The sequence below is a fragment of the Embiotoca jacksoni genome, unplaced genomic scaffold (genome assembly GCF_022577435.1).
Source record: "Embiotoca jacksoni isolate LCO1_2020_lvr unplaced genomic scaffold, fEmbJac1.0.p SCAF_11, whole genome shotgun sequence".
NCBI lineage: Eukaryota > Metazoa > Chordata > Actinopteri > Embiotocidae > Embiotoca > Embiotoca jacksoni.
The window spans coordinates 5,170,098-5,193,176 of NW_027185241.1; the positions used below are offsets into that span (position 1 = coordinate 5,170,098).

Sequence of the window (23,079 nt, forward strand, 5' to 3'; positions counted from 1 at the left end):
GGCCTGTTTTCAGGGAAAATACTCACTATTTTGCAGTTGTACATGTGAATACGGTATAGAGTATCACTGAAACTTAAATTTTCAAATCAATGGGGGCAGTTGTAGTGTTTATTATTCACTGCAAACAAAATGTAAAAAAAAAATAAGTCACAATAAGAGCACCAAAAGTAACTGAGGAAATCAAAATTGATGTTAACGGTTTAAAAAAAAAAAAAATCAAAATTTAAATACATTTGTAACCACTTGGCTCCTTCACACACACTGAATCAGACCAAGGCAAATACATAAACAAAAAAAAAAGCACCAAATGTTAAGGAAGATGAGAAACAAAAAGTTCTAGTAACTAATGAAGAAATATTTTTCTCATTTTCCATTAGATCAGTGTCCGTGTTTTGTTCCAGGATCACCAGGTGGTTTTATTTTCTCTTTCTGTCCTGAGAGCATCGTGGACAGTACCTGCATAGCAGAAATTTCAAAATGAAGTGGTTAGGGTGTTGGGTAACAATTCACACTTTTATTGTGCGCATTGATGAGAGCACATTACAGCCTCAATTTCAGTTCAGAGTTTTTTACCATTTGCCTCTTGGTTTGGTTGTCAGGCCCACACATGCAAAATGGAACCACTCAATGGAGCACTGGGGAAAAAACAAAAACAGATAAAATGCCGTTAAGTGTTGTCCAAATGGAGCACTTAGCCCAGGCAAAACCACACTTTTCAAAACACACAACCAAGAACGATCTACTTATTGATATTCAGAGGACGTCAGCTGAGTAGGCAGTCTTACAATGCGTCCCCAGGACACATTGCGTTTCCACTGCTAAACGAATGTGGCCACATCCGTGCCGGCCGCCTCCAAATGCAGCCTGAACAAATTGGATCTCAGTGCGTCCTGAGTGCGTTTCCACCTGAACTTTTGATGGCCACTTGTGATCGATTCTGACGAGGCTGAATATGTCTGGAATTATGTAGCTAAAGGAAAACAGGGTCAAATAGAGCCATCACATGTGGCATCAGCTGATAAATCACTCTGTCTGACATCTGTGACCTCCACAGAGGATGAAGCACGAGACTGCAGGACTCATAAGCTTCTAAATTTGTGGTTAGCATTTAGGATATAAATGTGAGGGAGTGAGTTTACATATACTGAATGTACTATGAAGGGTTATTGACATATAACATAATTTCAACTTCTACTTTTTTATTATTCACCGTATTTAATCTTCTCAATTTCAGCCCTGAACCATAAAATTATACAGTGGTGCCCTTTGTGATATGTGAATGGTATTTATTGTTATTCAAAAACCTAAACTCATTACATTACTTAGATAGGTCATTCACAGACCCAGTGTAAGTAATAGATTTTATGAAAGGGCCTGTTATCACACTATATACTCACTCCAAAATGCAACATTTCCTCCTTTTTTAACATGGTATTATGTTGCTGAGGAATCTTACATTTGATAATGGTTAGAACTTAAATACTCCAGTTAAGTACCATTATATGCATGCATTTCTGACCAGCAGTGGGGAAAACAGCCACATGGTACAATACTACATAGAAAACAATTTCTCAGACAACACTCTGGTTTTGTCTTTAGTACATAATTGTTATTTGTATTTTTAAAAAAATGTGTGTTTTTATGTAGTTTTGTCCTTACTTGGGTCTGTAAGGAGCACCATGTTGTCTGTCTCGCATAGCCATCTCCACCATGCTGTCCCAGTGCAGAAGAATAGTGAAGCTGCACCCAATTATCATAGGGGAAAAAAACGCTCTGGGTTGTTTTTATGACTGTAAACCAGAATGCAGCAATGGTCCCCTCACAAACTAGAGTTGGGGGAAACATTTTCACGTGGGGAAGCAAGCCTTGGCATTAAAATGGCTAAATCCTGTAAAAGGCTTACAGAACGCGGCAGGCCTGCCTTATTGCATAATTCAAATCTTTGTTGTTGTTTCCTGTTGCAATGGAGATTTTGAAAATAGTAACATGAAAATAGTAACATGAAAATAGTAACATGAAAATAGCGGAGGGGGAGGAGAATATGGCCTGTAATAGTCGGACATGGCAGGTTTATACCAAAATTCTACATCTGGTCAGTCAAACTAGTCAAATATGAGCTCTTTCTTTTCTTGTCTTGTCTGTAGTTTTTTTTAATTCCCCAACAATCAACAGCTGTCTCCTCTACAAAAAACTCAAACTCCTATTCTGATTTCTCTGTAAGTGCACTGGATGAAAGTCACAAATGATCCTCAACATTAAAGTGACCGTTAGTGCCAATTATATATGACCTGTGACTGAGATCATTAAACAGAACTCACGTCGGTGTTATCACAGCCGATCATCTCGCCGTACGAGACCTGATGACACAGACAGTAGGTGGGTTCGTTGGGGTCCACCGGCATGTCCAGCACATCAGATGGGTGCACATTCCCAAAGTTGGAGGAAGGGCTGTTGAATTCTCCTCTGATGATTGAAAAAAATATTGTAAGTGAGAATGAGAGTATGATTCGAACGCTACCGAAAAAATAAATAAAATACACAGTTAAACACAGGACCACCACAAGTTGGAAAATAAATACAAAGCGTACGGCTGAAGGAGCTTGACTTTCTTCTGTGCACTCTTAGGGCTGCCATCTTCATCTGAACTCTTCACTTTAGACCTTGTTTTAGCTATCTTCTTTTCCTTTTGTCTAGAGTCTCCTGGAATCACAAAAACACTGAAGTAAGTATATATTTACTAAATTGACCAAGTCATCAACACAAAAATAAAAAAAAAGTACGCAGAACAAATACAGCGTGCACGCACCTTTCTTCCCCTTACTAGAGGTGGAATCGTAGTCCGTGCTTTCGATCTGCTTTTCCTTCAGGTCAGCCTCAAACCGAGCCAGGTCTGTGTCCAGACGTCTGATGTGTTTGTCAACCTGCACAAAATGAATCATCAGCTGACTTACCTTGGTTCACAGTTTGTGTTCAATCAGCACAGTGCATCTATCTAACAGAGGTCTTTAAAACAACAGGTTTATTGTTACGATACCAACCATTTCATAGGTCTGCATGGCCAGCTGCACCTTATCATCTCCAAACTCTTTGCATTTACTGTATGACTGCTGAATCTGCCTCAGTATGGACAGCTTTTGCTCGGAGGACAGAGTGCGGGCGTTGGCTGTGTATTCTTTAGCCAGAGAGTCTATCTGTCCTTTTAGATCTATAAGAGAGAGACACTGAGAAAAAACTCTATACAGAGAAAAACTTCGAAACAAAATTGCAATGGAAACTTCTTTGTTTAACAAGCATCAACAAGCATTTTATTTATGGCTATAAACAGCACGTACGTGACAGCAACACAAGAAATAGCTAGGACGCTGGCTGGTATATGAATTCATACACTATTCACAACTGACAAAAGTCAATTAACAGCATAAGACTATGAGAAGTGTTTGCAGATAGTTATGGAGTTTGATGCACTGGTATCATATTACAGATCAGTGCCAGAAAATGAAATAAGCCTATTCGTGACTCCTCATCGCAGGCTGTGACACAACCAGTGTCCACAGTAAAATAAATTATTTTAAAGTCAAGATTTTCAGCAGTCTAAAGAATTATAAATAAAAAAAAAAATGGCAAAATAAAAAAATATAAACAAACATTGAATTGATTTTCTTGTGGCTTGCCTCACCACCAGGTTGTGAATCCCTACACAACTTATACTATTTAAAGAGGAGATACAAAAGCGGCGTGGTGTGTCTGTTTTCACATTAAGTCAGCATTGAAATTCAAGAGTTCACAGATCTCACCCTCTGTGCGCTGATCTAGATCCCTCATCAAATTGAAATTCCTCTGCAGCTCAAAAGGCAAGTTTTCTATGCCTGGTGTGGTATAGGGAGGGGCAACAAAGGGTTTAATTGAAATATCAGTGAGATCAACATGAAACAACAATACAACAACAACAATAACACAAGAATAGTGGTTAGCTTAAGCTCATGCCACGGGGCTGCTATTAACGTTACCGTTTGAATTAACATTCACGGGTATCGCAGTAAACGACAAGTGATTCAAAGACAACACACATTGCCTGTTAATATTTAAGTATGTGACCACGGGTAATACAGTAAGTTGTGTTGTGCGATTTCAAACAGCATCATTTCTTTGCTTCAATGCGATGTGGTATTCCAGCAAATAGACTGAGCCTGTAGCCGCTGATCGTTAGGAAACGGTTGGGGCACACTCTTCCGCATAAATGCAGGCCAGGGCCAATTTTACACAAGTAAACGCAAAGCATTCAAAGACTAGGTAGGGTGGAATATTTTCCAACGCGTTAGAAGCAGGATAAATGTCTTACTGTCCAAATAATGCTCCAAATACATCCCCGCCGCCATCTTGGAAAATGTAAACAACACAGCTTCCGGTCCGAAATGGAGCAATCTGATTGGTTGTTTCCTGACAACACCGCAGGAGGACTTTCCAGCACAAACTGCCATCCAAAGGGTCTTTCAGGTGTCATTTAAGTAATCAGTACTAGCAGGCACGTGAAACGATATCTGCAACGCATTAATGACCGGTCAAAACTTGCATTTAAGATATGAATCAAAATCAGTTCAGATGAAAAAAAAAAAAAAAGCTATAGTTGAGTTTAAAATATCTAAAATGGCAATTTCCCATTTACATTGGGAGTAGTTGAAGCTCAACTTCATCATACTTTCAGTGTAGTTCTCAGTAGCCATCATTTTAATTAAATATATCTTTTTGGATGTTTAGAAATTAGTTATTTTAAGCTACATTTAAGTTATACTCTTTTGACACTGGAATTGTAGCGGATCAAAAATGAACATTCGATTTGAAATGTTTGAATTTGCCCCCTAAGTTAACATAACTGAACATAAAAGACAAACTTCCCACTGATGAATATTGAATCAAACAAGTGATGAGGAAAGATCTCTTAAAGATTTATTATCTCACAGATTTATGAAAACAATCACAGCCTGCAATTAATTGGCAGACAAACACAATGAATATTCTGAAATACAAATAAAAAATAGTTTCATCCGTCAGCTCATAATAATGTTACAATTACATTTGACAGATGCTGCTCTCACCAACAGACCACAATGATCTGATTACTCACAAGATGGAAAGAGGAGGATCTCACGTCTGTTATGAAGCTCTAATGTAATCTAGTACATTTTAACACTCTGTCCACACTGTCACTCTTGTTTTTCCAACATGACCTTCAGCTTTTTGAATTTATTTTTCCCCATTCTGTTATTTGCCTTGTCGGGTGTGTTTCTCTTTTCGGCCTGCTTTTTCTCAAATCTGCTCCCTTCCTTTTTGGCAACCTTTGATACTTTAGTCTCATCAGCTGTCTTCACTGCAGGCTTCTTGGCCACTGTTCCCTTCACAGTCTCTCCATCCATCTTGGGGATCTTTGCCTTTTTTGGTCCAGTGGGTAAGATCTTTTTGCCTTTTGACTGGGTTTTTGCCGTTTTCTTGACAGCTGTTCCGTTGGCTACGGTTTTTTGCTTTAAGCTGCCTTTCTTGCCGGAGACGGTCTTCTTTGTCTTGTCACTTTTGGACGGTTTCTCCTCAGGAGATTCTGTGGTTTCTGTCGCCTTGGGAGCCTCTGCCTTTTCCTCTTCTACAATAGTAACAGACACAGGGGGTTAGTTTATAATAAACAAGGTAAATATCATGATCAACACTGGCATTTAGAAAAGGTCTTACCGTTCCCTGCTAGAGCAGTTGGAGTTACATTGGAGAACTTCTTCAGCTTGGCCACAAAAAATCCGTCCATATTGTGGGAATGAGGATAGAATCGGCGCGAGAGTCGCAGAGAAGGATGGAATCTAAATTGTTTGAATCTAAAAAGATGAACAAACATTTATGTTTAACAATCTTGCCTTTTAATAACTCAAATACTTAAGTGAAAACACACACTGATTATCATATTTACCTGGTGAAGCCTTCGCTGCCAAAGTCAAGTCCTGTGGGAACCAATTTGACGTTCCTTTTTTTCAAAGCGTAGTCCACCACCCATTCATTCTCTTCCACCTAGTGCAACATAATTTAATCACTAACCAAGCTCGTCTGATGAACTGACTCACAAATAAATATGGCAATACAAATTTTTTATCTTACCATTATTGAGCATGTGCAGTAGATCAGATATCCTCCTGAAGGGGACTCAGCATTGACAGAGTCGATGGCAGACAGAATCAGTTCTTTCTGTAAGTGGGCAGAGCGCTGGATGTCCAGTTGATCCTATTGGAAAATAGAAGAGTCGGAGAAAACATTATTAACACTCTACAATAGCCAAACAAACATATCTGTATGATACACAAAGACTGTGAGTGTTGTTTTACCTTACTGGTCTTCACTGCTGGATCTTTAGCGATGACTCCGGTGCCTGAGCACGGTGCATCAAGCAGCACTCTATCGAACCCGCCCATTACCTTGATGTAAAATTTCACCAGGTTAGGAGACTACTCACACCTCCATGATAAATCTAAACCACACAGATACTTCAACCTGTAGCAGCACATTACCTTTGGGAACTGCCTGCCATCGTAGTTGCTGACCACGGTGTTGGTGACCCCTAGACGGTGGATGTTTCCCACCACGCTCTTCAATCTTTGAGCATTAGCGTCATTGGCCACAATCACTCCTGTGTTTCTCATCAGCTGAGCTACAAGTGGGAACATTCACGTAAGGGCTTTAGTATTTTAAACTCACTCAGATTATAGTTTGTTCCACCTCAACAACACACATTATACTCAGGGTAAAAGAATTACTTCTTACCGATATAGGTGGTCTTGCCTCCTGGAGCAGAGCTCATGTCCAACACTAAGTCTCCTTCCTGTGGAGAGAGCGCCATGACTGGCAGAAAGCTGGAGGCTCCTTGCAGCATATAGTGACCAGCCAAATACTCCGGGGTTGCACCTGTTTTAAAACATATGAAAAATCACAGTTAAAGCTTTTGTGGTTGTAGATTTTCTCCAGTGAAGATCCCTAATGGCTCATATCAAGAGTATTGACATGAATCTACTGAAACTTACCTATAGGTACTGAGGAGTCGTAGATCACCAAACCCACTTTAGACCATTTCCCCAGTGGATCAAGGTTCACTCCTCTGTTGATCAAAGCCTGAACAAGGAAAAACGAGGAGAGGAGTTCCCCATGTGAGCACTTAAATACAAGTCAAGACATTTGATAGTTTCGGCGTTAACTAAGAATTCCTACCAAAATACCTTGCCACTTATTTTCTGACAAAGCCAGTTTTTTTTCTTCTGCTGACTGCATTTTAAACTCTTATGTTAAACTGTTATTTCCTTGACATAGTTTATTTAGATTGTGTAAACAAAAGAATGCCTATGCTTCTTTATTTGTACTCTTTATCGAGTTAACCAACAAAAAAATTAATATGCATGACGCATATAGCACATTTCTGATATTGTAACTGGCAATGTAATGTGTCCCAGTGCGAGCATTTACCTGTGCAAGGTCCCGCCTCCTTGTTTTCAGTGTGTTGGTACGAATAGTGACAGGTCTCTGAATTTCATTGGCCTCAAGGAAATCAACCAACTGTAAACAAGTCCAAACATAAGCAATTTAACTCAACACAGTAAAACTTTTTAACAACAGCTCATGTTAAGTCCCATAATATATAAATAAGAGTTCCTTTTTCTTATTGACTATAAAGCAGGTCTAGGTGTTATAAAAATACGATGAAAGTGTCAAAATGCTGACTTTACACTTCAGTAAGTTTGTAATGTCACAAATTCACTAATGTCATATGTCTACCCTCAACATGGCTCACTGTCCAACCTTTTCTGTGGAGGAAAATACCAAGTGTTTCAGAGAGAAGGTTAAGAGAGGAAATTAAAAACTATACAGTGGTTTTTAGTATTTGAAACCACAAAAATATCTTCTTATGGATATCAAGACTACAAATATAATGCAGGAAACTTAAAAATATGGGACCTTATCATTGTCAATCTATTCTAACAATGATGAAAAGAGAAACAGGATTTCAATCAAATAAACATGCTGTCTTTTAGACACAAAAAACACACCTCTGAAAGAGGAAAGAGATCTATTAATTTCTCTATGAGGAAGTCGTTGTAGCTGTAGTAGGTACAGAGATCTTTCTTCAGAAGAGACATGTACTCAGCTCTCTCTTTCCCCTCCTCCCTTTTTGTTGAGAAATTGCAAAGGACATCAATGTTGTCCTTTATTCTTTGATGGACTGACTTCAGATCTAGAGGCAGGATACCTAAAAATACAGATGAGGAAAATGTTTTGATTGTTTGTAAACCAATTACAGTAAATTTGTTGGCACATTTGTTGCTTTTAAAGAAAGGAAACAATCAGGAAATTAAGTGACTCACCCTCCTTCTCACTCTCCTCTGCCCCGGGTAGCCTGAACTGATCCACATCATCTATGTTGGTTTGTACAGTGTCTTCCTCATCCATGTCAGCATCTGATTTGTCTTCATCATCTTTGTCTGCCTCCTCCTCATCATCATCTTCATCACTCTCTAGACCCATGGATTCCTTCAGCCTTTTCTCTTTTTTGGCTGCTCGTTCAATCGGAAGAAGCTAAATGTAAAATAAACACCAAATAAAGGAGTTACTAAATTTACCTAACTATTTACCACATTAACCACCTTCACACTATGAGAGGTACACTCCTGATTTTGTTGCAGCGCCCAAAAGCACAGTTATCAACAGTAAAGTTGGTGGAAATATTCTTTAAAAGATCAGAGCTTGTATTTGCAAATGTGCAATTAGGAATAATTAAATTTGCACTTTTGAGTAACAACTTCCACCAAATTTCAAAGTAGTGGTTGACAAAAAATTAAAGCGGAGCCATTTCACTTACATCTTCTCCATCACTGTCTTCTGCTGCTGCTTCATCTCCACTGCCATCATCAAGTGTACCGTAGTCGTCAACCATTTCTTCATCATCATCATCATCATCATCATCATCGTCCTCCTTCTCCTCCTTCATTCCTAACTTTTCACCCTTCTTTCCTTGGCATTTTCCTCCTGTCTTCTGCTGCAGCTGCTGCTCTTCCTTTTTATCATCATCCTCCTCCTCTTCCTCCCAGTGTTCATCACTGTCATCCACACTTTCAAGTTCATCAGCTTTGCGTTTCCTGTTTGCTGGTTTCAACCATTTACTGTTCTCATCAGTGAATCCTTCAGAGAGAACGACACAAACACATTTTTTACTTAAAAAATGTGTTGTTCCTTTGAAAAGGTCAAAAACCTCATGAGTTGAGATTTTTGTTTTGAATCAACTCCACAATACATCAATTAACAACCTCCATGAATGTCAAAATACTGGTGTTAGATAATCCATCATACTGAACATTAAGCCTTAACTTGTTTTTGTCAAAACGGTTAGTCATTAAACTCACATTTGCATGTTTAGAGCATTTCAATGCTGCATACAATTGCACTCTCCTTAACGATAATAACCTGACAGCAACAAATAAAATGTCTATCACACCATGTCTTGTCATTTGTTGTATCTTCTGGGACAGTTAATTATAAGCCAAATAATGTGAGTGACTGCAGTACCAAGAATTCCCTGTGTTAAAAACAAAAAAAAAAGGTAATCTTCTAGGCACATAGCACAGGTGATCAGTAGCAGTTATCTGTCCATGTGCATATATATAAAAAAAATGTTGACCACATTGACCGAGACTGGTGTAGTTACCTTTCTTGGGCTGTTCTTCGGCAACATCTTTAGGCTTTTTCAAGTTCTGGACTCTCTTTGCAGCTCTGAAAAAAATTGCAATATGAATGAGCAACTTGCTAACCTGATAATGACTTTGTGTTAAGCTATTTGTCCACCTCTTACCTTTTCCTGCCTCTACTTGAGAGACGTTTCGGTTCAGTGTCCTCTGCAAAGAGAAAAAAATAACCCGACTGTGACAAACAAACCACGACGATGCAGCCAACAAGATGTAACGAGGTTGCTTAATGTTATGGTCCATATTATAACTGCATTCATGTGTTATGAAAAAGCTGAACGTAAGAAATGTAATAATTACCATCAGTTATAAACTTGACCAACTCTGTTTCTGCTCCTTTCTGCTTCCTGGATTTTTTCCCCGGTCCTCTCTTCACCTTGTTGGTGGGATCCAACTTCCGACCCATGATTCTGTGCTACACGGACAGCCTGAAAAAAAAGAAGATGGCAAGAATGTGTTCAAACCCTGATCAAAATAACAATGTTAATGTTTAAGAGCAGAGGCTGTTGATGGTCCTATCTTCAGAAAATATTTGTGGACATTATATATCCACTTGTATTAGCCACATATAGACAACATCATACTATTTATATGTTTAATAACTGACCACAGTAAAACCAGGATTCCCATTAGGATCTGAGAAGATCTTGAATACACAGACTAAGGTCTTTGGTTTAAGACTCCAAGTCACTCAGCAGGCAGTTATGGGAAGTCAATTTAGAGACCTTTCCCAGAGAAATCAAAAGCTGTCAAACAGAGAAACTGTTTTGAAAGGAATAAGAAAGTGCTCTGCGGAAAACTTGTTTAAAAAAAACAACTTCAATTTAACGACACATGCACCGTGTTATCTATAGAGCCGATCGCTTTTCCATGGAGAATATGCATTGATATCCTCCTGTTTATCACTCGCTGCTAGCCAGTTTGTGTCGGTTTATTGCTGGATATATAACTATCAACACATTCAAATATAAGACGCCTGAAAAATTGAACAGACAAAACATGACAAAATTACGTCCCTTTTAGACCTCGACGGCGAGCTGACCGCACGCACTTTAAAGAAGTACAAGTTGAGACTTCGGTTATCAACACCGACACAGTCTTTAGCTGCAAAGTGAAGTGCAGCAACGATTTTTCAAATACTCACCGATAAACCTGGTAGTTTGGGATTGTACTTCTGATGGCAAAGTCTCATAAGATGAACTCTTCACACGTGAATGTTCCTTCTACACGTTGTAACAGAACATCCGGTGCACAAAAGTGACGAAGACGTGGTGGGAAGGACGCGATCGCGCTCACGTGGGTGGTGGTGCGGGCATTTGCATTTCTAATAAATACAAACGCAAGAAATTATCAAGTTTCAATTTTTTTACACGTTTATTGTATCGAAATGATGACAGCTATCATAGCTAGCTAGGCGCAGCGTAAGTATTTACCTGTACTAAGCACGACCACCCACCACACGCGCACAACTTTTGTCGTGACGTACACATTCTGCGACTCTCCGTAAGAGGTTCATCATGGCGGCTCCAAATGGCAAGAAGCGTGGTCTTGAACATTTGGACGAATATGAACCAAAGCCAGCTAAACACATGCGCAGCCTGCACGACCGCATGGCAGAGAGGCGAATGGTTGTTATTTTGGAGGGAGCATCGCTGGAAACCGTGAAGGTAAAGCGTCAGAGCTGCGTGTGCGTTATTGTGCCGAAACCCTGCCTGCTTCATGTGGAAGTAACATCAGTAACCATGTAGTCATCAACTAATATAGTGGCTGAATTTGTTGTCGGCTCGGTTTGTGTCTTCCAGGTCGGAAAAACCTTTGAGCTGTTAAACTGCGACCAACACAAAAATATGATTGTGAAAAGTGGAAGAGATCCGGGACACATAAGGCCAGATATCACACATCAGGTAAACACTCATTTCACAACAGTGTTCATTTTCACATTGCAGCCTTGTGCTTCTGTTTATTTCACAGTATCATGTCTGTTGTGTAAAGTTCTTCCAGGCATGCATGAGGTCGAGGCCCGTAGAACCAGTTTGTACCTGAAATTGCTTATTTCCTTTCACCAGTGTCTGCTCATGCTAATGGACAGTCCGCTGAACAGGGCCGGCCTGTTGCAGGTTTACATCCACACGGAGAAAAACGCGTTAATAGAGATCAATCCACAGACTCGCATCCCAAGAACCTTCCCCCGCTTCTGTGGCCTCATGGGTAAACTATCATTTCTGTTTCAGGGTGCATAATACATACATGGAATTGTTTTTGTGTAGGCAAAGTACAAAACAGTCAGCCGGACTCACCGGTGTTATGGTTTTAGTTAACCCTTCCCTCCTCAGCTGTCCTTCAAATCTTTCTTCTCTTCTTCTATCTTAGTTCAGCTGCTGCACAAGCTGAGTGTCAGGGCTGCTGACGGCCCTCAAAAGCTTTTGAGGATGATTAAAAATCCCGTGTCTGACCACCTGCCTCCCGGCTGCCCTCGCATCGCCACCTCCTTCTCGTCAGGAGAAGCTGTCTGTCCCCGGTCTGTGGTGCCAGAGGGACCGGCTGCAGTGGTGATCGGCGCGTTTGCACATGGAGCGGTGAGAAAAGGCTTTAATTTGTGGTTGGTTCGCAGTTATGTTAAAGATTGCATCTGTGTCACTGATGTCTCTGTGTTTATCAGGTGAATGTGGACTACACAGAGAAGACCGTGTCCATCAGTAACTACCCCCTCTCTGCTGCACTGACCTGTGCCAAGATGTGCTCTGCCTTTGAGGAAGTGTGGGGTGTCCTGTGACAGATCTTAAGCTGCTGATGCCGACTGAACAAAGACAGTTGACCACATGGGCCTTATTTCAGTGGACTAGAAATATCGGACTGAATGTCCAGTGATGTCAAATGGACTACAGACGTGTATCCTGTTATACACTGTACTGAATGTGTACACTTACATGAGGGTGTTTGGACACCATGTGGAATATACATTGTTTTTTGTACCCAGTTTTCCCCATCCATGTAAAGGCATGGCTGTTTTTATAACATTATCAATTGCACAAAGTTATGAGTATTGGATTATTGATTATTTTAGTTACATTAAAATGTATGACTAAATAATGTGTGATTTTGGTTCATAGAAATTGGGAAGGGGTCACACAAGGACACGTCTACAGCACGGTGAAGAAAAACTCTTATTGGAAATAAAGAAAATTGTTTTTTCTGAGAACATGGAACCTAAGTGTCACGTGTACAAAGACCTTGTAGCTATCACAAAAAGGAACATTTTAAGACAGCTGATGAATCAAAAGAGGATATAGAGTTTCAGGTTGCTACAAAGGCTTCAGTTTATTATTGCTCACCATAGACACCGATTCTAATAGTAGTAGTAAGTTCTTCTGGCATCCCAACGTTTCTGCGTCTTTACTCTTTAATATCTTCTAGGAGGCCTACGTCTTGGTGGTTGTCTTTTTCGATAATATCTATATGGACGTCGGACTTGCTTTGGTCTACGAGTCCTTCGAGTCTTCCTTGGTGTCCTTCGATATGTTGCAGGTCTGCGTCTTTTCCTAGCTGGCTTTGGCAATTTTCTTCTGGCTTTGGGTCTCTTCCTTCTTTGTTTGTACGATCTGGCTGCTGTTTTGCGAGTCTTGCGTCTGGGTTTGTGTACTCTGCGTTTTGGTTTGTGAGTCTTTATGGTTCTTCTCTGTGGCTTCTTTGTTACTTTGGGGCATTTTCTGGATGCTGTGCTCTGCTTCAGCGCTCTTACTAGTTTTGGAGGTTTCACAGCGATTGTCCTTACTTGCATTGTGTCTGTCAGGTTCTGTTATTTGTAAAATAGGATTACAAAAAAGAGTTACAATTGAAGGTAATGTTGGATTACTGTTCACAAGACAAATACTTTGGTCTCTAACTTGCACATTAAAATTGCAACTCTTGGGAAAGAAAACTGCTGCAGTATCCAGTATTTAGCTGCATCCCAATAAACTACATGCATAACTTGTACAAAGGAGTGTTGTACTTAGTTTTAACTAATACAAAAGTTGCACACGTTGTTTCATTTACACGTTACCAAATTAAATGAGCAAATAGGTTTGACCTTATTCTCACGGTTCACCAGCGTTTGTGTCACCATGGTCACCCGTCTGTCGTTCTCGTTGACACGGTAGCCTCCAGCAGCCAGCGTCCGTTTGAGCTCTGCTATGGAGATGCCGTCAGTTTGTTTGCACTGAGAAACCATACTGAGGATGAGCTGGGAGACGCGAGGCGAGGCCAGCTTTGACATGTTTGTCTTTGGTGCATTTTTGGCCTCCGTTTGAATCTGATGCTTGAAAAGACGAACAGGAGTCTCTGAAAAAAATAAATCATGACTTAAAGGTTGTGTGACATTTAAAAAAATTAAAAAAAAATAATAATTAGTATCTTGTTCCAAGGACCTAATTCAAACCTTGATTTTTGTCATGAGATAAATGTAAATTTAGTTATTGTTTAATATCTGTATATATTGTTTAATGTCTATAATAGCATACATTGCAGAGGCTGAGATTATGTCCAACTTGACTTTTTTCTTCTTTTTGGAATAAATTTAGAGCTTCATTTAAAATGAAAAATTTTATATTTTACCAATTAAAAAAAAAACCAACACAAACAGTAAGCCGATTTCTGTTTTTTTTTTTTTTCAGGATCCTTACATTTGCTTAATTTTCAGTCAACAAACTTAAATTAAATCACCAATAATAATAAAATATAAAGACTTTATTATTAATAATATTATTATTTTTAAATCTACCGGAAGTGTCGAAAAAATTGAATCAATCTAAAAATGTATATATATATTTTTATTTTTTTTCTAAAGCTACAGCCGTTAGCACAATTAACTGAGGCGCAGCAATGAGCTAAAGTTGGCGAACAGTTTTAGCTCAGCTGTAATTGTCCCTTTCACTCACTTGGCAGAGACGCCGTCCTCCTTCCTGCCTGCTCCTTCTGGAAAGCCCGTTTCAGTAGCCGGCCCAAACGTTTGGCTCCTGCTTTTCCGAGGCCTTTCCCGGTCCGAGTTTTCGTAGGTTTCCCAGTTTGTTTTACCAGCTTTAAAGGTACCTTTCCTTCTGATTTAAGGAGGATTGTTTCATTCCTCTGCGCGGCTTTTTTAGGAGCAGCTTTCCTCCGCATTTTCAAGAAGAAATCTGAAGGACGGAAAACTCCCCGGTTGGTTTTTGCCAACACATGTGGAAGATGTTGAAATGGTAATGTTGTCCCATTTTGAAAAATAACAGTTCTTCAGTTGCTGTGTGGATGCTGGGCATCAGAGGCAGAACTTTATCTGAATCAGGAGCTGGTTTAAAACCAGCTGTAACATTTTAGAAGGTGCAGAGTATTAAGTAACTGAGGAGATTTACTTAAGGACTGGACTTCAATAAAATAAAAATATATATAAAGTCCTTGTACGTTTCCTTGAGCTCTGTTGTGTTGTAGTTTTCTTGACCTCTAGGCTGAAAACATCACAACCAGCTCCATAAGTAAAATTCTGATGTCATATTGTCAGCAAAGAAAATCTGACAATGTCATGATCAAATATTCAGCGGTAGAGCTGCAATGATTGGTTTAATTTATTTTATTTTAATCTGTGAGCAGATACAGAAAATCAATTGCAAACTATTTTTTTATTTTTATTATTGATTAACTGTTTTGTGTAATTCTTAATGAAAAAAAGCTTAAGTTTACTTAAAACGTAATAAATATGACCATCTTTTGGTCATGGACTGAGCCAGGCTTTGGGAAACTAGTTGACATTTTTCACTTATTTTGTGACATTTTAAAGCCCAATAATCGCCAGGTTAATCAATAATGAAATTAATCAGCCCCAGTAACAGGGGGACATTTTACTGCAGAATGGGCCAAATATTTGTAAATTTTTGTGTTTGTACTCTGTACTTCTTCCACCACTGAAATTGCAACATGACAATAGTTTTTCAAATGTTTATTTTTCAATTAATACCAAACAGTTTGTGCAATTATTGCAACATCTAGACACATCTTAACAACAATTAAGGCTAATACAAAAATTGTGTTCGTCCGACTGTTCAGCATGTTTGTAATGAATTCTTCTGAGTTTGACTGGAGCACTGCAGGCTTGTAGGACACAGGTTTGATTTGGCACAAAGGACTGTGATCAAGAAAGAGGGCTCCAAGAGCATCAATTCCCGGTATGGATCCGAGTCACAGTTAATCTGGAAAAGAACACATTGAAACACATGGGATCGGTAGTTGAGAGATTAATGAGAGATAATTATGATTAAATTACCTGAGAAAAAGATGTGAGAAACAGACGAGTGTGTGACAACCCCGAAAGGGAAGTGACGCCAGGGCGGTGCTTCAGACTCTGATGATAAGCCTGAGGAAAGAGGTAGATAACATGTGGCACGTGAGCTTAATGACGTTGTCCCACACAGACACGTCGAGCCCGAAGATGACTCCTCACCTGCAGCGCTACTTGTAGTGCAGAGTACTGCACCCACGCCTCCTGCTGCTGCGCTGCTGAGGGTGAAAATGCTCCACCTCTGCCTGCTCTTTCAGTCGCTGCGAGGTAGTGAGCCCACACACATTCCCCCACAGTATGCACCGTCTCACTGTGGGAGTAAACTACAACGCAACAAAGATATTGACATGATTCTAGAGTCTGTAAAGAGTGTGTATGAAAGGCAGTTTTATGCTATTAAAGCTGTGTATGTTGCATAAACATGATGACAAATTTGAAAAGAGATGAATGTGAGTCTGTCTTACTCTCAGGCAGAAGCAGATGGAGGGTATCTTTGGCAATAAGGAAACCTGTGGCACCATAATTCATGGCTCTGTTTTGTTTTGTTTTTTGTTAAAAAAAAAAAGGTGTGTACTATAATGTTAAATTATTCCAAAAACAATGAACATTTTTTTTTATACTGCATTAATCAGCATACACTTTACCTTGGATAGGTGGGATGAAAAAGTGGAGGGACAAACATTCCCATGGGGAAGAGGAGGTCATTACCCAGGAGAAGTGGTGTGACAGAGAGACTAAAAGCAGCGTAAAAAGATTAATGCACGCTCAATATGATCTAATATCTGTCAGCTTTAAGTCTGGAAGCAGACACTTACATATCAGTGTTCTCAGTCTGCTTAGTCAGGAGTTTACTGCGTCTCTTTTGCCACAGCGACAGCAGCTGTACATAGTTGGAGAAGAAGCTGTGGGTGCTGACGGTCACCTGAAATCATACAGGTTGTAGTTCAGAGGAGTTTTTCTTTTTTTTATTTCTGACTGCACATCTTTGGGCAATAAATGAACTTATTCACTCCAATAAAACAGATACGGAGTTAATATGTCAGAACTTGTTTTGGTGATCACAATTTTAACAGCAGTATCAATCTGATAATTGTCTGCTAGTCTTTATTTTATTATATTTGACAAAACCTTGTGTTTAGAGCATTCTGGTAGGTTTAACTTTGGTTAAATCCTCTGGCAAAAGAGGCTTAACCAGGCCGGACTTCAAATCAAGAGCCTGTCTGAGGTCTGGGATGTACCTTGGAAAGATGCAGGTCAAGCTCAGCTTCACCCGAGATCTCATTTGTAGTCCATAGTTTTGGAATTAAAGACTGAACCTGGAGAAAGACCGGTCATTAATTAATTAATGAATATCAAACTGCCAACAACATGCAGCTTTATGGATAAAGACAAAGACAATTATTTTGTCACGCTGCTTCACGTTACCTTTTTCATGACGAGCTGAAGAGACTTCTGATCTGTCCACTTTAGCTCGTGTAATTTGGATTTGAAGGAGGAAAAGACATCTTGAATAATCCTTTCTGCCTGTTGAACAACAACAATAAAAACATCTTTAATTCACTCATTATAAGCCTTAAACTTTGATCTCTACTGTATTCACTCCTCACCTCTTCGTGTGCTGTCCTTTCAGTGAGAAGGTGCGTGAGAACTGAGTCAAATCCTCTCTCGGTCTCCAGCACACAGTGTTTCCAGCGAGGAGCTACCTGGTGAAGAGCCCCACAATGAAGATATGACTCCAAGTCAGTTCACAGGTTCAGTATTATTCTTTTTTGTAAAATGGTAAAGTACATTACAGTTTATAGACTAACCCCGTCAGTGTTTCCCAAAGCCACAGAAAAGTTCTTTGCAGGTTCTGAAAATCTGGAGTCCATAGCAGGCATCAGGGTGTGCAGCAGATTGAGGACCATGTAAGTGTGAACGGGACCACTGAGGGGAATCAAATGATGCAGCAAAGGGTAAATACAGAAAAAAAGAAAGGTTGTGTGGATGTTTGTCATGTTTTCATGTCACTTTGAAGTACCGGGTGCTCAGTTCATGTTTGTTCAGCCACTTGTTAATGATGCGGGACATTTTCACAATGTAGGGTAAGTTATGCAGGAGGACATGATCATCTTCGCTGAGGGACAGTGGATGGAAAGCGGCCTGCAGACAGCCCAACCAATCAATGGCAGGGGCCTGTTTCTGTGGCAACATTTACATGGAAAAACAAATCTGGTTATTAGAGTGAATTAAGACAGTAATGACACAAGTCAAGTCAACCTAAAAGCCTAATATCACAAATTTGCCTCAAGGGGCTTTATAGTCTGTACAGCCGACACGTGCCCTACATGCAAGAGATCTTGTATGCACAGAGGAGCAACATATATGATTAACATACATGAGCAACATATATGATTAACAATCTGGACAAAATAATAGAATTCCCTCTCACCTGTAGTTCTTTGATGGTCATGCGCTGATGGAGCTGTCGTTTCAGCAGGCGATAGTGCAGAGGGGAAGCTGCGACTGCAAGCTCAGAGGACAGAGAGATGAACAGGCCTACATGCATCATGCTGCTACCCGGCGGAGCTCCCAGCAGGGCCAGGTACCTCTGACATAATGCCAAAAAGGGACGTAGAGTCTGAATGAAAAGAGACAGGAGAATGATGACAAAATACTTTAGTGGGATGCTTCAGTATTGTTGGATTCATTAGATGTTATTTCTTGAATCAGCAGGGGACATCAACCTCAGTTTTTGCTTCAGACTTCTGTGTCTTGCTGTTCCATTCAATCGGGATCAAAAGTTCTGGCTGATCAATCTGTTGACAAAGAGGACGCCTGAATGACACAAAACATTCTTTGCTGTGGCAACGCTCCCACCAAATTATCCAAATGGATACTGGCCTGTATGTATCTTTTGGTCGTCCCGCGGGCAATTTCATTTGCGTCTTTGCCCACATAAAGGTTGAAGAACGGAAAGGTGGCGTAGTCTCTCATGAGCACGCTCAGGGTGGAGTTGAAATCAGCTTGATCCCACTGCCCTGATACGGCCCAACCTCCCAGCTGCATACAGAGAGGAGAGAGAGCGAATAAAAGGGATTATTTTGTCTGGACAGTGGTTCAACAGCCAAAGATATTCACGTAACTAGCATTTAAAACAAAAAAAAGGCACAATTTCTCACGTGATAATCAACAAATAATTATCAGTTTAGGTTTAAAGATATTTAATTTCTTGTTGCTTGACTAATTCACTATGTCAACTGTTGTTAATTGTATGTGGAAGTGGAAAGAAAAGGTGAAATCTCCACAAGGGAAACCTTTTTCTCTCTGACGTCAACTGATCACAAATTACCACATGCAAATATAGCTCCCCCTTACATGCAATGTAATTTAAAAAAAATCTTACAATATAAGTAGTCAGATTGATAGTTTATCCATGTTTTGTCAAAATTCAATGATATATATATATATGTATATATGTGTGTGTTGGGCATTTCCTGCTTTGGACCGATTTATGAAAGGTACATGGTTATCATACTTTCTGGATGAGTGTAAGGAAGGGCTCTGCTCCGGTGGTTTCTAGAGATCGAGTGTCCAAACAGGAATGGTAGAATCCTTTTGTCTTCTGCACTGCTGACCTGTGCGGCCTGTCGGTTGTTTCTGACAGACAGATACAGAAAAAACTGCTTAATGTAGATCACACCGTGAGGAGACATGCTCTCTTATGCACCAAAGATAATCATATCAATGTAATGTAAACTAGAGCTGCAGACAGACTCCTACCTAAAATCTCCCTGAGATACTGCAGCAGCATAGTTTTTCTGTTCAGTGTTTCATCTTCTCTCTGTTGTCTCATGTCTTCTTTCTCCTCATCTCGTCCTCTCCTCTTTGGCCCCGCACGCTTTTCCATCTGGTTTTGTGGATGTCCAGGGATACCCTGACCTCTTTGTCTCCCCCCACTGTCCAGTAAAAGTCTGTCTGATCCACATGGGTACAAGAAGTAATCGCAAGGCTGCGTGAAGGGATCGGTGGACGTGGAGAGACGGGCTGAGGCCTGCTGGCAGGCTGGGGAGAGACATGGAGTCACTGCAGGAAAAAGGGACAGAAGAGTTAGACTGAATAAAAAAAAAAAACCTCTTAATTTATTATCTGATGTTTTTGTGTCATTGTGTTTGTCTGAAGGCCTACCAGGGCCTGCATGGTTGTTGTTCTCAGTGTGGAGCTTGTGATACATATAGTAAATCAGTCCCAGCATAGCAGTACATAAGAAAAGCCCCAAAAGGAGGAGAAGCAGCCTTTTGTGTTTTATCCACACTGGCTTTGCTTGGTGCTGGTGCTCTGATGGTTGTTGTTGTTGTTGTTGTTGCGCAGGCTGGAGCTGGCTTTGTTGCTGGACCTGGTGGGGATGGTGGGTGGGGAGTGGCAGCTGTAACAGAGGTGGAGGCTGAAGCCCCCTCTCAAGTTCTTGCTGTGACAACAGCTGGACTGATAGCTGAGGCTGGACGTGAGGAACAGATGCAAGAATGTAAGTGGCTCAACTGAAATACAGTAAACGTTTTTTTATTCTTATTATTTACCTGCATCCCCATTAGTGTCTATAAAGTGGTCGCTAATCCTCCAGGGGTCCTCACAAAAACAAGTAGTGAGGCCAGTAATGCAGGTGTAGAAACATAATTTGATGTCAACAATTCAGTATGAGCCTTAAAACAAGCAGTGAAGAAAGATTGTAAAACCCAGCAATGCACCCATTAAAATCTTTTCATGAGATGCACGTCAATGGGCTATGAATGATGTTTCCCTGTAATTATATTTTTTATTTCAATATTTTATAGTCACAAAGACATAAAAATGTCAGATAAATCACATGATAATTAAAGATAGACTTTTTTTTTTTGTGTCATAGTGCATTCCTTTTTCCTTCTTTCCTGTTTTGTTAATCATCTGAAAACTCCATGGCACCCTCCAACCCACAGTTTGGAACCTTTTCGGGCTACATTTTCACAATCAATGCATCTTCCATATACTTTCTAGAGTAATCATTTAGTCTATAAAATGTCAAAATATTTGTGAAAAATGTCAAGCACAGTTTCCCAGAGCAAGCTGATGTTTCCAAACTCTTGTCCGTTTACAAATTGGAGGAGCCGGAATCAAAGAAGTTTGGACCAAAAAAAGCCAAAACTATCAATCAGTTATCAAAAAATATAAGTAGACTAACTGCTTTAACTCCTGCACCATTGATACAGCCCACTATTTCACAAGTAGTGAGTATAAATAGACAATAACAGGCCTCGTAATCATAAATCTAGCATCACACAAGTGTCAATGTTTAAGTGTCAGTATGCAAGTGTGGTTTTCATTTTAGTCCATACATTCACAGGTGTTTAGTAGAACTGGGCTAAAAACACTTCCTGAAGGCTCAACACTGATTTCTGGAATCCCAAAACCCCCACGTCTCCTAACACCGTGTCAAGTTCATAACTTACATCACAAAGTACAGCTGAAGTCATTTCCACAGCTCTACAAAATTAACTCCCTTTGTCAACATTTACCTGAAGGACCCATTTCTTTCCTCACTAATACTTTAAGCAACAATAAGTTACATGATGAAGAGCTGTCACATATGAGACTCATCATTTCAACTTTTAATCACGGCAATCATGTCACGAGGTAAAACAGTGCAATTATATGCTTAGAAATACCCACCAATATCTATTTTGCTATATAAATGTGTAAAAATGTTAATATTAATAATGGTGTTTAGCAGCTTGACTATGCAGAGTAAATATGCTGTTTTAACTGCATTTGTCAATATCACTGGAAAAATGCTGAAAAAAAATCCTTCCTGGAACTGAACATTTGAAGCAGCATACTTTACACACACTATTTTACACACTGTAGACTTCATCACTCCAAATCCACATAACATTGATGAGACTATTTCCCACAAACATGGATGACTTTACTCCAGTTTCAAGAAAATAAAGCATGCATATTTGCCTCATTGCCATGTGAGCAAAGTAAACACAGCTTCATAACAACACGGCAACCTTTAGTTTATGAAATCTTACCTCGAGCTCTATTGGAGTTTCAGTCATTCTTGCCCTGTGTTTTCCCAACGCGTTGCATCTTCTGTCTTTAACATTTCACGTGTACCTCCTCCTTCGGTGCCTCCGTCAAACAGCTGTCATCTCAGCTGTCTATATCTCTTTTTATCACTCACTTCTACCCTCATCTGACACTGATAAAAACAACTCTGCAGGTCATGTCTTACTCTCAACTCCAGAATCTAGATCATCAAGCAAAGACTGGGAGTCTACTCTGGGATCTGCACGGGGATGGTTTATAGTTAGTGAACCCCGGAGAAACTCGCCATGAAGACTACAACCTGTATTGTCAGTAAGCCTCCTGTCTTCAGTGTTAAAAGCTTCACAGCAGAAAGATGGGACATGTAAGTCGAAACCAACACATTACCTCCGCTTATACGTCATCACATAGCATTGAATGGGGGGGGTAAGAAAGTAAGCCCACGAAGATGCAAACATACACGTCTGCTGTCGTCATTATCAGTGTAACACATGGCTGTTAACAACTGATAGAGCAGTTCGGTGCCCTGGAGGTCACAGTCTAGCAGTAGCACATCATCAAGAGGCTCGGCGAAAACACGTTTCATCGATGTCACATGGAGTCCGAGCAAAAACAAATAGGAAAAACTGTCATTATGGTGCAACTTACACCGCTATGTTTGTATTGTTTTAGTTCGTGAACCAAAATTGTACCACTTACAGGCAAAAAAAACCACCCAAAAACCTTTGGCTATTTATAATTTTTATTTATTTATCTTTTGATGCAGCCAAAAAGGGAGGGTTTGGGCTAAATAATGTTTTTAAACATATACACATTCACACATATCAAACGTATAAAAAAAGTTATATGAAAAGACAAGGCATCCACATGTAATACAATAGGACATAACACAATGTACTGCCAAGATAAATGTAACCATGAAGGCATCATCATATGTATAATATCACGTGGTGACAAAGGCAGGGCCACAAAGGT

The 23,079-nt window shown here is 39.9% G+C and overlaps 5 protein-coding genes across 7 annotated transcripts; 1 reads left to right on the forward strand and 4 right to left on the reverse strand.

Annotated features, from left to right (window-relative positions):
• Positions 1 to 93: 93 nt before the first annotated feature.
• ing4 (inhibitor of growth family, member 4) lies at positions 94 to 4,401 on the reverse strand. The gene is made up of 8 exons (XM_069142505.1): positions 4,340 to 4,401; positions 3,795 to 3,866; positions 3,039 to 3,205; positions 2,807 to 2,921; positions 2,589 to 2,700; positions 2,319 to 2,463; positions 574 to 635; positions 94 to 456 (listed from the first exon to the last, which is right to left on the reverse strand). Exons 1-8 carry the CDS (start codon positions 4,374 to 4,376, stop codon positions 417 to 419), a joined length of 750 nt encoding a protein of 249 aa, XP_068998606.1. The 5' UTR covers positions 4,377 to 4,401; the 3' UTR covers positions 94 to 416.
• A 526-nt stretch (positions 4,402 to 4,927) lies between these two features.
• nop2 (NOP2 nucleolar protein homolog (yeast)) lies at positions 4,928 to 10,996 on the reverse strand. Its single transcript, XM_069142506.1, has 16 exons — positions 10,900 to 10,996; positions 10,056 to 10,183; positions 9,863 to 9,905; positions 9,719 to 9,783; positions 8,876 to 9,195; positions 8,382 to 8,592; positions 8,067 to 8,266; positions 7,486 to 7,575; positions 7,050 to 7,137; positions 6,793 to 6,933; positions 6,540 to 6,679; positions 6,357 to 6,446; positions 6,133 to 6,255; positions 5,948 to 6,045; positions 5,719 to 5,855; positions 4,928 to 5,632 (listed from the first exon to the last, which is right to left on the reverse strand). The coding sequence occupies exons 2-16, from the start codon at positions 10,159 to 10,161 to the stop codon at positions 5,202 to 5,204; spliced, it is 2,283 nt and encodes a 760-aa protein (XP_068998607.1). The 5' UTR covers positions 10,162 to 10,183; positions 10,900 to 10,996; the 3' UTR covers positions 4,928 to 5,201.
• Positions 10,997 to 11,255: 259 nt separating this feature from the next.
• emg1 (EMG1 N1-specific pseudouridine methyltransferase) lies at positions 11,256 to 12,845 on the forward strand. The gene is made up of 5 exons (XM_069142508.1): positions 11,256 to 11,422; positions 11,558 to 11,659; positions 11,822 to 11,963; positions 12,126 to 12,331; positions 12,415 to 12,845. The coding sequence occupies exons 1-5, from the start codon at positions 11,273 to 11,275 to the stop codon at positions 12,526 to 12,528; spliced, it is 714 nt and encodes a 237-aa protein (XP_068998609.1). The 5' UTR covers positions 11,256 to 11,272; the 3' UTR covers positions 12,529 to 12,845.
• Positions 12,846 to 13,294: 449 nt separating this feature from the next.
• LOC138191561 (histone H1.1-like) lies at positions 13,295 to 14,010 on the reverse strand. Its single transcript, XM_069138452.1, has 2 exons — positions 13,836 to 14,010; positions 13,295 to 13,548 (listed from the first exon to the last, which is right to left on the reverse strand). The coding sequence occupies exons 1-2, from the start codon at positions 14,008 to 14,010 to the stop codon at positions 13,295 to 13,297; spliced, it is 429 nt and encodes a 142-aa protein (XP_068994553.1).
• Positions 14,011 to 15,561: 1,551 nt separating this feature from the next.
• kel (Kell metallo-endopeptidase (Kell blood group)) lies at positions 15,562 to 22,426 on the reverse strand. Of its 3 annotated transcripts, XM_069142509.1 has the most exons (18): positions 22,089 to 22,426; positions 20,209 to 20,518; positions 19,804 to 20,106; positions 19,559 to 19,680; positions 18,925 to 19,083; positions 18,768 to 18,839; positions 18,473 to 18,661; positions 18,062 to 18,222; positions 17,850 to 17,967; positions 17,649 to 17,744; positions 17,467 to 17,565; positions 17,280 to 17,357; positions 16,857 to 16,963; positions 16,686 to 16,775; positions 16,506 to 16,573; positions 16,204 to 16,364; positions 16,027 to 16,116; positions 15,562 to 15,952 (listed from the first exon to the last, which is right to left on the reverse strand). In XM_069142509.1, exons 1-18 carry the CDS (start codon positions 22,113 to 22,115, stop codon positions 15,806 to 15,808), a joined length of 2,397 nt encoding a protein of 798 aa, XP_068998610.1. In that variant the 5' UTR covers positions 22,116 to 22,426; the 3' UTR covers positions 15,562 to 15,805. The 3 variants fall into 3 exon arrangements, with proteins under 3 accessions (XP_068998610.1, XP_068998611.1, XP_068998612.1); XM_069142510.1 differs by lacking the exons at positions 15,562 to 15,952; positions 16,027 to 16,116 and having other exon boundaries at positions 16,277 to 16,364; positions 16,506 to 16,550; XM_069142511.1 differs by lacking the exons at positions 15,562 to 15,952; positions 16,027 to 16,116; positions 16,204 to 16,364 and having other exon boundaries at positions 16,449 to 16,550.
• Between the last annotated feature and the right edge of the window lie 653 nt (positions 22,427 to 23,079).

Excerpts from the sequence above, each read along its gene's own strand:
- ing4 (XM_069142505.1), bottom strand. The coding sequence starts at position 4,376 with ATGGCGGCGGGGATGTATTTGGAGCATTATTTGGACA. Across the intron at positions 3,867-4,339 it reads TTTGGAGCATTATTTGGACA|GCATAGAAAACTTGCCTTTT; the intron begins GTAAGACATTTA and ends ATACCACACCAG. Across the intron at positions 636-2,318 it reads TCGGCTGTGATAACACCGAC|TGCTCCATTGAGTGGTTCCA; the intron begins GTGAGTTCTGTT and ends TTTTTTCCCCAG.
- nop2 (XM_069142506.1), bottom strand. The coding sequence starts at position 10,161 with ATGGGTCGGAAGTTGGATCCCACCAACAAGGTGAAGAGAGGACCGGGG. Across the intron at positions 8,267-8,381 it reads AGAGGAGAGTGAGAAGGAGG|GTATCCTGCCTCTAGATCTG; the intron begins GTGAGTCACTTA and ends CTGTATTTTTAG. Across the intron at positions 6,934-7,049 it reads CGACTCCTCAGTACCTATAG|GTGCAACCCCGGAGTATTTG; the intron begins GTAAGTTTCAGT and ends GTTTTAAAACAG.
- emg1 (XM_069142508.1), top strand. The coding sequence starts at position 11,273 with ATGGCGGCTCCAAATGGCAAGAAGCGTGGTCTTGAACATTTGGACGAA. Across the intron at positions 11,660-11,821 it reads GGCCAGATATCACACATCAG|TGTCTGCTCATGCTAATGGA; the intron begins GTAAACACTCAT and ends TCCTTTCACCAG. Across the intron at positions 11,964-12,125 it reads CCGCTTCTGTGGCCTCATGG|TTCAGCTGCTGCACAAGCTG; the intron begins GTAAACTATCAT and ends CTTCTATCTTAG.
- LOC138191561 (XM_069138452.1), bottom strand. The coding sequence starts at position 14,010 with ATGTCAAAGCTGGCCTCGCCTCGCGTCTCCCAGCTCATCCTCAGTATG. Across the intron at positions 13,549-13,835 it reads GACACAAACGCTGGTGAACC|AACCTGACAGACACAATGCA; the intron begins GTGAGAATAAGG and ends TACAAATAACAG.
- kel (XM_069142509.1), bottom strand. The coding sequence starts at position 22,115 with ATGACTGAAACTCCAATAGAGCTCGAG. Across the intron at positions 19,084-19,558 it reads TCCTTACACTCATCCAGAAA|CTGGGAGGTTGGGCCGTATC; the intron begins GTATGATAACCA and ends CTCTGTATGCAG. Across the intron at positions 16,365-16,505 it reads CCATCTGCTTCTGCCTGAGA|TTTACTCCCACAGTGAGACG; the intron begins GTAAGACAGACT and ends GTTGCGTTGTAG.